The sequence below is a fragment of the Hemiscyllium ocellatum genome, chromosome 1, assembly GCF_020745735.1.
Source record: "Hemiscyllium ocellatum isolate sHemOce1 chromosome 1, sHemOce1.pat.X.cur, whole genome shotgun sequence".
Classification (NCBI taxonomy): domain Eukaryota; kingdom Metazoa; phylum Chordata; class Chondrichthyes; order Orectolobiformes; family Hemiscylliidae; genus Hemiscyllium; species Hemiscyllium ocellatum.
The window spans coordinates 132,751,639-132,764,693 of NC_083401.1; the positions used below are offsets into that span (position 1 = coordinate 132,751,639).

The window sequence follows — 13,055 nt, forward strand, 5'->3', positions numbered from 1 at the left end:
CCAAAATGCATCTCCTCATATTTGTCCAGAATAAACTACATCTGGCACTTCTACACCCAACGTTCCATTGATCTAACCACCTTTCTTACCATCTACCACTCCAAGTTTTGTTGTCTGGAACACCACATTCAATCCAAAAAACACCCCTCCACAACTGTCTTCTGTCGAGTACAACCAAGCCAACTTTGTAACCAATTTACCTACTCACTGTGGATCACACATGACTGAACCTTCAAGACCAGCTTACCATGAGGTTATGGAATATTTTAAGGCAGGAATAGACAGATTCATGTTAAGCAAGAGAATTAAAGGTTGTTGAAGGCAAAGTAGAAGGTGGAATTGAAATACAAGCATATAAGCCACTGTCTCATTATATGGTGCTGCTGGCTTGAGGTGCCAAAAGGCTGACTTCTAGTCATATTTCATACATTGGTGTGTGCATGCAAGTAAGCAGAGAATGAGAACACAACCAACCAAGTGGAAATGGGTGAATAGGTAGTATATGCTACCAAAGTTCTTTTTCTTTTTAAAAAGGGTGCGGGCATCCTGGCTGGCAAGCATTTATTATCCACTAATTGCCCTTGAGAGGATTGGTGGTGACAAGTCCAGTTGAGTTGCTGGTCAGTGGTCATCCCCAAGAAGTTGATATCAGGGAATTCAGTGATAGTTAGATATCTCTTATTGGAAATGGTCACCGCCTGATGTGAGATCAACAAGTGTTTCTTGCCGTATTTAAGCCAAAGCCTGGATACTGTCCAGGTGCTGCTGCATTTGAACATGGATTGCTTCAGCACCTGAGGATTTGTGAATGGTGCTAAACATTGTACAATCATTCGTGAACACCCCACTTCAGTCTTTATGTTCAAGGCAAGGTCATTGACAAAGGAGCTGAAAAAACATGGGCCTAGGGCACTATGAAGAACAGCTGCAGAGACTGACTGGAGGTCAGACAAATTACCTCTAACAGTCACAACCATCTTTGTATGAACCCAGTACAAATCTGACCAGTGGACAGTTTGCCCAGACTCCGGTTTACTCCAATTTTGCAAGGGATCCTTGATATCACACTCATTCAAATGCGCCCTGAAGCCATTGGCTATCACTTTTGCCTCATCTCTGGAATTCAGCTCTGTTGTCCAAGTTTGAACCAAGGCTGTAGTGAGGTCAGGAGTTCATTGGTCCTAACAAAACCCAAACTGGCCATCAGTGAGAAAGTTATTGCTGAGCTGTTGCTAAGCAGATGTTAGCAATTATTGGCTGGACGACATCGAGTCATAGAGTCATAGGGATGTACAGCATGGAAACAGACCCTTTGGTCCAACCCGTCCATCCTGACCAGATATCCCAACCCAATCTGGTCCCACCTGCCAACACCTGGCCCATATCCCTCCAAACCCTTCCTATTCATATACCCATCCAAATGCCTCTTAAATGTTGCAACTGTGCCAGTCTCCACTACTTCCTCTGGCAGCTCATTCCATACATGTACCACCTTCTGCGTGAAAAGGTTGCCCTGTAGGTTTCTTTTATATCTTTCCCCTCTCACCCTAAGCCTATGCCCTGTAGTTCTGGACTCCCCAACCACAGGGAAAAGACTTTGTGCATTTATCCTATCCATGCCCCTCATTATTTTGCAAACCTCTATAAGGTCACCCCTCAACCTCCAACGCTCCAGAGAAAATAGCCCCAGCCTGTTCAGCCTCTCCCTATAGCTCAAATCCTCCAACCCTGACAACATCCTTGTAAATCTTTTCTGAACCCTTTCAAGTTTCACAACATCTTTGTTAGGAAGGAGACCAGAAATGCACGCCTAACCAGTGTCCTGCACAGCTGCAACATGACCTCCCGACCCCTGTACTCAATACTCTGACCAATACAAGAAAGCATACCAAACACCTTCTTCACAATCCTATCTACCTACAACTCCATTTTCAAGGAGCTATAAACTTGCACCCCATGGTCTCTTTGTTCAGCAACACACCAGAGGACCTATCATTAAGTGTATAAGACCTGCTAAGATTTGCTTTCCCAAAATGCAGCACCTCACATTTATCTGAATTAAACTCCATCTGTCACTTCTCAGCCCATTGGCCCATCTGATCAAGATCCTGTTGTAATTTGAGGTAACCCTCTTCGCTGTACACTACACCTCCAATTTTGGTGTCATATGCAAACTTACTAACTGTACCTCTTATACTCACATCCAAATCATTTATATAAAATGACAAAAAGTAGTGGATCCAGCACCGATCCTTGTGGCACTCCACTGGTCACAGGCCTCCAGTCTGAAAAACAACCCTCCACCATCACCCTCTGTCTTCTACCTTTGAGCCAGTTCTCTATCCAAATGGCTATATCTCACTGCATTCCGTGAAATCTAACCTTGCTAACCAGTCTCACATGGGGAACCTTGTCAAATGCCTTACTGAAGTCCATGTAGATCACATCTACCGCTCTGCCCTCATCAATTCTTTTTGTTACTTCATCAAAAAACTCAATAAAATTTGAGAGACATGATTTCCCACGCACAAAGCTATGTTGACTATCCCTAATCAGTCCTTGCCTTTCCAAATACATGTACATCCTGTCCCTCAGGATTCCCTCCAACAACTTGCCCATCACCGACGTCAGGCTCACTGGTCTATAGTTCCCTGGCTTGCCCTTACCATCTTTCTTAAACAGTGGCACCACGTCAGCCAACCTCCAGTCTTCCCAGCACCTCACCTGTGACTATCACTTCCCAGCTTCCCACAGAGTTCTAGGGTACACCTGATCAGGTCCTGGGGATTTATCCACCATTATGCATTTCAAGACATCCAGCACTTCTGCCTCTGTATTATGGACATTTTGCAAGGTGTCACCATCTATTTCCCTACATTCTATACCTTCCATATCCTTTTCCACAGTAAATACTGACGCAAAATACTCATTTAGTATCTCCCCCATTTTATGCAAAGGCCGCCTTGTTGATCTTTGAGGGGTCCTATTCTCTCCCTACCTACCCTTTTGTCCTTAATGTATTTGTAAAACTCTTTGGATTCTCCTTAATTCTATTTGCCAAAGCTATCTCATGTCCCCTTTTTGCCCTCTTGATTTCCCTCTTAAATATACTCCTACTGCCTTTATACTCTTCTAAGGATTCACTCGATCTATCCTGTCCATACCTTACAAATGCTTCCTTCTTTTTCTTAACCAAACCCTCAATTTCTTTAGTCGTTCAGCATTCCCTGTGCATACCAGCCTTTCCTTTCACCCTGACAGAGATATACCTTCTCTGGATTCTCGTTATCTCAATCCTGAAGGCTTTCCATTTTCCAGCCGTCCCTTCACCTGCCCCCAATCAGCTTTTGAAAGTTCTTGCCTAATACCGTCAAAATTAGCTTTTCTCCAATTTAGAACTTCAACTTTTAGATCTGGTCTATTCTTTCCCATCACTATTTTAAATCTAACCGAATTATGGTCATACTTGTTGGACTGTTGGTGCAATGAAGCTGCATCACAGCAATCTTTACTTTAAATAAAAATTGAGTTAACAAAAACATGCAAGTGCCCATTGTGGATAACAGTCTCTGCTTAATGGCCCATATGCAAACAGTGTGCCAGAAAGTTTCATTAAGCTTATTCATGAAAGAAGCCACTGCGGTATGGTAACATGTAGATGTTAGCACTGTGGAATTAAGTTCTAATAAAAGTTATCACCTTTAAGAGAAGAAAATTGAACAGAGAATCTAGAAGAAAAACAAAATGTTCTCACACAAGCAATGGAGCATCAGTGATATATTAATATTCAAATACTGATGCACATCTGATTCATGCATTGATCTCCCATTGCATAAAATTCTCAATACAGCAATTATATAAATTTAGTTTATGATTTTCAGCATATGAAATCAAACACTGCAGAATCAAATTTGAAAAACACATCTTGTGTCAAGTATTATGGCTGAACGATTAAAATTTGTTCAGAAATTTATAATTTACTGAAACAAATGGGTCTTAAAATATCTGTCACGCATGAAGAAGTCTCACTGATAAGTAACAAGAGTTAGCATGCAGCTACACTATGCAATCAAGGAGGCTTTTGCGGTAATTGGCTTCATTACAAGGAGAATTCAACAAGGATATTATGTTTCACTTCACTGTATAAATTGGGCCATACACTGACTGGACAGGTTCTTAATGTTAGATAAGTCAACACAGTTGAAATCAGGTTCAAATATCCATTTGCTGATTTTAATGATTTAATGTTTGGATTCCAAATTCAAACAAAGTGATTTATCAGCCCAATACTAGAAATGCAAAGAGGTTGAACTCTTCCCACCAACTTCAATTAATCCAAGTGGTCTCTAATTTATTTGCCATTTTACAGGTAAAGGCACCAAGTTTTGTCTTGCTGACACTGAAAAGGAAAGAGTTTGAGTGAGTGAGATCATAGTTTTAATTTATATGCTTTCTTTACTCTTTATTACTAAGGATACAAAAATACACTTCTCTTGAACAACAGATTTCTGGTGTTTGATCTTGAATTTTAAAAATTCCCAACTAATCTAGTCTAAAGTGGGACAGATAACTACTGCATATGTAATAAGTCTTCTTCAACTTTGTAACAGAATCATAACAAGCACCGCAGAGAGGTAAACCTTTCCACTTTCCATAAGATTTTTATGACCTCCAAATAAAGCTGACAATTTTAGAATTTACATGTGCCAAATTACCAGTACATCTGTTCTGCGAGTCTGCGCTGGTCAGGAACTGGGAACGCACTGTTCCATTTATTTTACTTAGGAGTTTTGGTATTGAGGCAAACAAATTTTTCTGTGTTAATCTTGTAAGATGATATCAGACCTGTTAGGTGCCGTTCGCTTTCCCCCCGCCCCCCACCCACCCCATTAGATCATCTAAATCTAGATGGTCATTTACTGCAGAAAACATTTCTAAAATTTGTAGCACTGTGGAACACTTTCCTACTTGTTAACAACCACAAAGAAAATATTGCATACACACCATATAAAACTGCAGTCGATAATGCTTCTTCACCAAACTCAGAACAAACATGCAGAAACCTGTAAAATGACAGCAGGAAATATATTGGCCTTCATAATATGCAAAAATATACATGAAAATTATGGTGAAAACTATTCTAATACACCATCTCATACAAATCTCTCAGGTAGAGGCAAATTTCATAACTTATTCATTATTATTAGTCATTCAAACCAATATTCAACCTAATTTTAAAAAGCTCACTGTTTGAAAGACCACTTTAAAAGTTACTTAACAGTTCATACTTTTTGCTAACTGGAAATGTGTTGCTGGAAAAGCGCAGTAGGTCAGGCAGCATCCAAGGAGCAGGAGAATTGATGTTTCAGGCATGAGCCCTCCTTCAGAAGAAGGCCTTTCCTGAAGAAGGGCTCATGCCCGAAACATCGATTCTCCTGCTCCTTGGATGCTGCCTGACCTGCTGATCTTTTCCAGTAACACATTTTCAGCTCTGATCTCCAGCATTTGCAGTCCTCACTTTCTCCTATACGTTTTACTAACACTTTTTACTGTATCGAGTATAAGAGTACATATTTACTGATCTCCTCAAATGTCTAGGGAGACGCTAGTGTGCTATGCTTATAAGTCACAATGGAAGTCACACATTTCACGTCCCTGAAAATTTTAAGATGAAATCCTATTATTTCTTAATAGTTTACAGTAACAAATTGTTAATTCAATGTCACCACTGTAGACAAAATCCTAATCAAAATTTAAATCAATTTAAACACCAATATTCTGAGGATCAGAATTTAAGAGCAGACATCTTTGTGCAACTCTAAACACAAATTGCAATCTTGCCATGTGCCTTCATGTGAAGGTGCTCATTAGGGATTTGGCGGCTTCCCTACAGGGAAGGAGGAAGGAAAGAAGAAAAGAAACAAACAATAAAATAAGGCATCATCACCCAGGTCTGTTTTCATGAACCAAATTCAAAATAAAACTGGAAGCATTTTAGATGGCATCAGTTTCAGAGCAAAACAATATCACGGCGCAGCTTATTTGTCTATCCTTTCACTCTTGCCACAACACACCAGGGTAAGTGCACTGATATTCAACCCCACTACTCCTGGGGTCATTACAATAGTTAAAATAATTAATCAAATTACCCAAAGTTCCCAATTTTTCTGTGTAATGAACTCAAATTAACAGCAAGCACTGACCATGTTTCTGTACTTAAGAAACTACTTTACATTACAAAAAAATGAATTCTATCTACGGACAAATACAATTATGAATTACCCTACAAGCTAAAACATTCTAGGGTATTTCCATTCTTTACTGTGCAGTCAGAAGGCAGCTGATAGAATAATTCTTTAGTCTTTCAGTAACTAATTAGCGGCAACAGCTTATTGCAAACAGTGGCAGAGAATCATCAGGACAGACAAAGCAGAGATTGTGGCATAAAGGTCAAGAAATTGAAAGGGAGTTGCGTTGGGAGTCCTTAACATCGATTCTGAACACAGTGAAGTCTTGTGACATCAAGTCAAACATGGGCAAGGAAACCTGCTGCTAAAGTCTGTGGCAAGTGGTCAGGGAACCAACAATAGAGAAAAATGACATCACCTTCACAAATCTATCTGTAGCAGATACTGATACTGTCTTGGACAAACATAAGAGTGGTCATCGTGAAGGTGAAGGCCACCATCACTTTGGGGATGCTGTCCATTGAATTGTTTGGCGCTAAATGGGATAGACTTTGAATAGATGTAGCAATGCAAAAGGTGCCAATGGGTCATTAGCAGCAGCAAACCTGAACTCTAACACAACTGTAACCTCACAGCCCAACACGTATCCTACTCTATCATTACCGTTAAACCAGAGGATGATTTAATGAAGAATGCAGGAAAGTGCGCCAGCGGCAGACATACCTAAAAAAATTAGATATCAAACTGGTGAAGCCAAAAAGCAGCACTACTTGCATGACAAACAGCATAAAAAAGCAAATGACAGATAAGGCTAAGCACTTCCATACCAATGGATCAGATCAAAGTCTGCAGCACAGCCTCATCTGGTCATGAACACAATACAAGAGAAGGTTCCATAAGAATCCCATCCTTCGTGATGGGTGAGTCCAGCATGTAAATACACAAGATAAGGCTGAAGCATTTGAAGCATTCTATATGCAGAATTATCAAGTAGTTAATGCCAGTCTTCAACCAATTCAATTCACATATTAGAAAGAAACAGCTAAAGATACTGGATCCAGCAAAGGTTATGGGCCGTGACAACATTCTGACAATAATATGAAATTTGCATGCTTCAGAATTTGCAAGACTCTTAGCAATAGTTACATCACTGGCTTTTACTCAATATTGGGCAAAATTAGAGTGGTGGTGGAAAACCACAGCAGGTCAGGCATCATCTGAGGAGCAGGAAAATCGACGCTTCAGGCAAAAACCCTTCATCAGGAAAGAGGCTGGGAGCCTCGGGATGGAGAGATAAATGGGAGGCGGTGGGGCTGAGGAGAAGGTAGCTGAGAGTGCAATAGATGGATAGAGGTGGGGGTAAAGATATTAGCTTGGAGAGGAGGGTGAAGCAGATAGATGGGAAGGAAGATTGAAAGATGGGACAGGTCAGGAGGATGGTGCTGAGCAGCCCAAAATTGCCCAATGTTCTGTAGGACAAATCCTGACTGGCCAATTACTGCCCCAGTCAACTCTTAATTGACATCTCTCATCCCTTTGCTGACGTTATCAACAGCATTTTCCTAACTCACTCATGTTCAATTTGGGTTCCACCAAGACCATTCAGCTTCTGACTTTTTTTTAAATTTCAAAAATATACTTTATTCATAAAATATTTTGATGATCAGTACAATTGGTCTTGCCATACATACGTAAACATTCCATTTCTTTGCATACAGAGACAGAGTAATCATTCACATACACAGGTCTGTACGATTACTAACCACATATTTATCTGGGGGGGGGGGGGGAAGAGAGGAGGAGGAGGAGGAGGGGGGGGGGGTCAGCGGAGCCCCCATACTACATCAGTCCCTATGCTTAGGCAGGCAGACGTTACACGGTGGTCATTCCCCACCGCGCCTTGGCGGCAGCTGCCCAAAGCTTCAGCATGTCCCTGAACACGTAGTTCTGGACTTTGGAATGTGCCAGTCTGCAACACACAGTCAGGGTCAACTCCTTCAGTTGGAAGTTCAACAGGTTTCAGACCGCCCAGAGAGCGTCCTTCACAGAGCTGATGATCCTCCAGATACAGTTGATGTTCATCTCGGTGTGCGTCCCAGGGAACAGACCGTAGAGCATGGAGTCAAGATACTGAAACAATCCAAATTCAAATGCAGAAAGACCTGGATAACATCCACTTATAGGATTAAAGTGGCAAAGCAATATTTGCACCAATTAAGTACCAGGAAAAGACCACATCCAACCACTGACCTTTGCATTTAATAGTACCACTATTGCAGAATTCTCCACAATGAACATTGTGGGATCTACCATTGATCAAAAACTGAACTGGAGTAGCAGTATATATATTGTGGCATCAACTGCAGGTCATCACCTCCTGTATCCCAAAAGCCTATGCACCATCTACAAGGCACAAGTCAGAACTGCAATGGAATAGTTGTCTGCAGAAGTGCTGCTGCAACAACACTTGGAAGCAGCTCAACATCATCTAGTCAAAGTTGCCCACATAATTGACACTACACCCACAAACATTCTCTTGCTCCACCACAAAGGCTTAATGGAAGCAGTATATACTATGTACAAGATGCATTGCAGAAATACACCAAGGTTCCTCAAATGACACCCTCACAAACCTACAACCACTACGATCTCAAAGGAGAAGAGCAGCAGATACATGGGAACACCATCACCAGCAAGTTCCCAAAGTCACTCAGCATCCTGAGTTGGAAATACATGACCATGCCTTCAGTATTTCTGGGTTAAAATCCAGGACTCCTTCTCCAACGGCATTCTGGATCTACTTAGACCAAATGGGTTACAAGGCAGTAGCACGGCACCACAGTCTCAGAGGCAACTAAGGGGCACGAATGCTCCTCCAGCCAGCAACACCACATACTATGAATAAATAAACTGAAAATGTTGGCATCTCAGTGCTGAACTTCAACAAAGTCTTTCCAATTATTAAGCTTGTTTTCATAAACTTCATATAAATGAAAGATCAGGTTTGGATTTGGTTTTAAACTTCAATTATCAAATTGCTAAGTTTTAATATATTGTACCAAATATTGGATTAACCTGATATGCAGCTGTACTGTGCACAATTTAGGGGCTTAAAGGTAAAATGAACTTCAATTGCCATTGATTGCTTTTGATCATGGCTAAATAAATGGCTGAACTGTTATTTCAGAAAAATAGCAACATAAACTTGATATATTAGTCATGCAAAATGTTAATCAGAAACTCCTTTAGCCAGACTAGAGGGTGACAATTTTGTTTTAAAAAAAATTATTATACATATCATTAAGAGCTATAAAGGCCATTTCAAAGTCACTGCTAAAAAAAGTGTGCTTTGCAAAAAGCTCAGAACAACTGAACTATGAAAAATTGGAGGTGTCCTGTTCAAAGAAAAATCTACATTATTGTTTGAATCACAAGAAACAAGTTCAGGTCTACAGCGTACAGTAAAACCAATCTAAAGACTTACAATGTTGGAAATACACTAAACTTTACTCACCTGCTAGATACATTGCAAATGAGATGAAGCGGTGATAGCGGACCAAGAATTGAAGTGGCACTTCCCTTCGCACCAGACCACCAAAATAATCAGCAACTGTTTCTCCATAAAAGAAATAGTTTACACAGAGAAGGATGTACCTGTCAAAAAGGACAAGTATGCAAAAATATTTCATTTAAAATCAAAATGTTTCATTAATGTTTGATACATGGCTATTTTAAGTTGCACAATATTTTCAACTTGAATTTTCTTTAATTTCATTCATTTCATACAGCTCGCTGAAGCTCAGTTTACGTACCGCCAGTGTCACTTGGCTTCTGACCTCATTACAATTTTGGTCCAAACACAAGTTGAACTCCAGTGGTGCGGTGAGAGAGCAACTGCTCTTAGCATCAAGGCCTCCTTTGGTCAAGCATGACATCAAGATGCCTTAGCAAAACTTGAGACAATGGGATTCAGGGGAAAGCTCAGCTGTTAAAGCATACTTACCACAAGGATTATTGTTTTGATTAAGAGCTAGGACATAGCACTTTCTCAGGATAATGTCCTAGACCCAAACATCTTCAGCTATTTCATTAATCACCTTCCCTTATTGTAAGGTCAGAAGGAGAAATAATTACTGATGATCACACAATATTCAGCACTATTTGTGATACCTGAGATATTGAAGCAGTTTGCAAATATATGTATCAAGTCTGGGACAATATCCAGGCTACGTCTGACAAGTGGCAAACAACATTTGTGCTACTTAAGTGGCAAACAATGACTATCATCAACAGATAACCCAACCATTGTTCCTTAACATTCAACGGCATTAACATCATTCAATTCCCCATATAAACATCTTGGGGGTTACCACTGAACACAACTGAATAGGATCAGCTACATTAATACTGTGGCAGGAAGAGCAGGTCAGTGGCTCAGAATTCTAAGCAAGTAAATCACTTCCCATCTCTCTATTATCTGTCTAGCATCTAGAAGGCACAAGTCGGTAATGTGATGGGGTACTCTTCCCCTTACCTTTTTGGGTGTAGCTCCAACAACACACTAAGGTGAACACCATCAAGGTCAAAGCAGCCCATTTGATTGGCACTCCATTCACCACCATCATTCACTCTCCTAACTGCTGACACACAGTACCACCTACAAGGTGTAGTGCAAGGATCCTCTGACAGTACCTACTAAACCTGCATCTTCCACCACTTAGAAAGGCAAGGACAGAAAATGCATGGGAACCACCAGCTGCAAGTACCCTTCCAAAGCTCATATAATCCTAACTTGGAACTAAATCACTATTTGTTCACTATAATCAAGTCAAAATTCTGGAACTCCCTAATAGTCCAGTGGACATCACAACAACCCCTGAGGTGCAGCAGGTCAAAAACACAGTTTGCCATCACCTTTCTAGGGCAATTACAGATTGGCAAGGAATGCTGACTTTAATCCCAGGAACAAAAAGTCATTGATCCTTGGAGGACATCATTCTATGCAGATTCGTAGAGTTGTAGAGCAGCAAAACCTTCAGTCCAGATATCTGCCAACCAGATATCCTAAACAAGTGTAGTCCCATTTGCCAGCATGTGACTTGTATGCCTCTAAACACTTCCTATTCATGTACCCAGCCAGATGCCTTTTAAATATTGTAATTGTACCAGCCTCTACCACCTCCTCTGTATATGGTGAATCCTAAAGTTCACATTTACAGGAGGTTGGTCCTCTGGTATTTCCCATCGCTTAGCAGGTACCTCTCTAGTCCTCTTCAGATAGGCCTTAAACATTTATACTGTGCAAAAACTTACTCTCAATAGCTTTCTTTATTTTCACCACTTTCTTATCCAGTTCTGAAATAGCTAATAAAAAAACTCCACATGAAGTACAGACATCCTAAATTCAGATAGACAACGGTGTCTTCCAATTCATGATAAGAAAATGACTATCAACTTTCCTAACATTCCCTCGGTTATTGCAAACAATGACCTTTAGGGGATTTACTCTATGTAGAGAAACAGCAATGCAGCTGCTGTGACTCTTGCCTACTTTTCTAAAACAAAATCTTCCCTGTAACTGTTTTGGTTACAGCTCAATCTTTTTAGTTGGTGTGTGCTTTCCTTTTGCGTTTGGCTAAAGTTAATCTTATATATTCTATAATTTGTATTTTTTGCATATCTAGTTTGAGTGTGTTTGTGTGTTTCACTGCATGAGAGCTGTACAAGCAAAGACGTATTTTTCACATTTTCAGTATTTTCAGCTGAATGGGTTTTAGCTCAACAAAATGAGCCCCTTACTTGCTACACGCAAGAAAGTCTACCTAATCCTTATAAACTGCACATGAAGAGATGAGTACACAATGGATTTGTAATTATATCCTACTGTAGTAAAATAATAAACCTTGTTACAATCAAACAAGCAGTGGGAGGGAGAGAGAACCACTCCATCCCCTCATTTGGTCACACCACCATGAGTATGGACCAGATGGCCAAATGACTTATTTCGCATTTCATGTAACTTTAGTTGATAAAATCTATAATACTGAAGATGCAATGTAATTAGTGAAAGCAGTGCGCCAATTCAATGGGAAGAATACATGCTATAAAGTGCTCAGTTTGTCCAGATTGTGAGATGACTAGCATGTTTCAGAAAAACATCAGCAGCGTGGGCTTGATTTATTATCTGACTGAGATATATATGGAACCTTTCTCCTCGTCCTGCCTGAGAACGAGAAGCAATGGTAAAACCCCACTTAAAAACAACACAGGATGAAGCTTCGGTAAATAATGAGGCAATAAGCCATCTTCAGGCAATGCACACATGATACAAACTACAGTCTTTTGCACTCAAACACACATTTTACACTTTGTTTCTTCTGCTTCTCATAGCTTTTCACACCCCCCATTTTAAAATGTTCTCTAAATTTTTCTCAATCTTCTCAATCCTGATTAAACATCATTCCTTGGTCAAGAAAACTGTGAAACTATATTTGAAAGCAATTGCAAATAAAATAAGTTAAACAACTGGCATGGGAATGTAGGATGGCCTACAGGCATACAGAGCTAAATGTAGTCCCCTGTTAGAGAAGCAAAGCTCAGAAAATTCCTCGCTTCGCAAAATTACTCAAATGGTCTATTTCTCGTTTAGGTATGTGTGAATGGAATTTAGGCCCAAGGTGGGCTATTTGAAATACCTTCCTCTGTGACTGAGGAGGTCACTACATCTCTATATTAAAAAATAAAAACAGCTCTCCTAACATCTAGCATACGCCCCCTACCACTGAACCCATGCCATCTCATGGTCCTCTGAAAAATCCTTATCTTTCCTCATAACCTCCATGCCAAGCTATGGCCCTCTAGGCATTA

General features: G+C 40.3%; 1 protein-coding gene across 2 annotated transcripts in view; it reads right to left on the reverse strand.

Annotated features, from left to right (window-relative positions):
* The window catches only part of cds1 (CDP-diacylglycerol synthase (phosphatidate cytidylyltransferase) 1), a 126,861-nt gene that overhangs the window by 23,941 nt on the left and 89,865 nt on the right, over window positions 1-13,055 (reverse strand). For both annotated transcript variants that reach the window (XM_060832082.1, XM_060832090.1), the window contains 2 exons: window positions 9,703-9,842; window positions 5,005-5,063 (listed from right to left, as the gene is read on the reverse strand). In XM_060832082.1, the coding sequence (XP_060688065.1) occupies window positions 5,005-5,063; window positions 9,703-9,842 (199 nt within the window). The remainder of the gene's footprint in view (window positions 1-5,004; window positions 5,064-9,702; window positions 9,843-13,055) is intronic.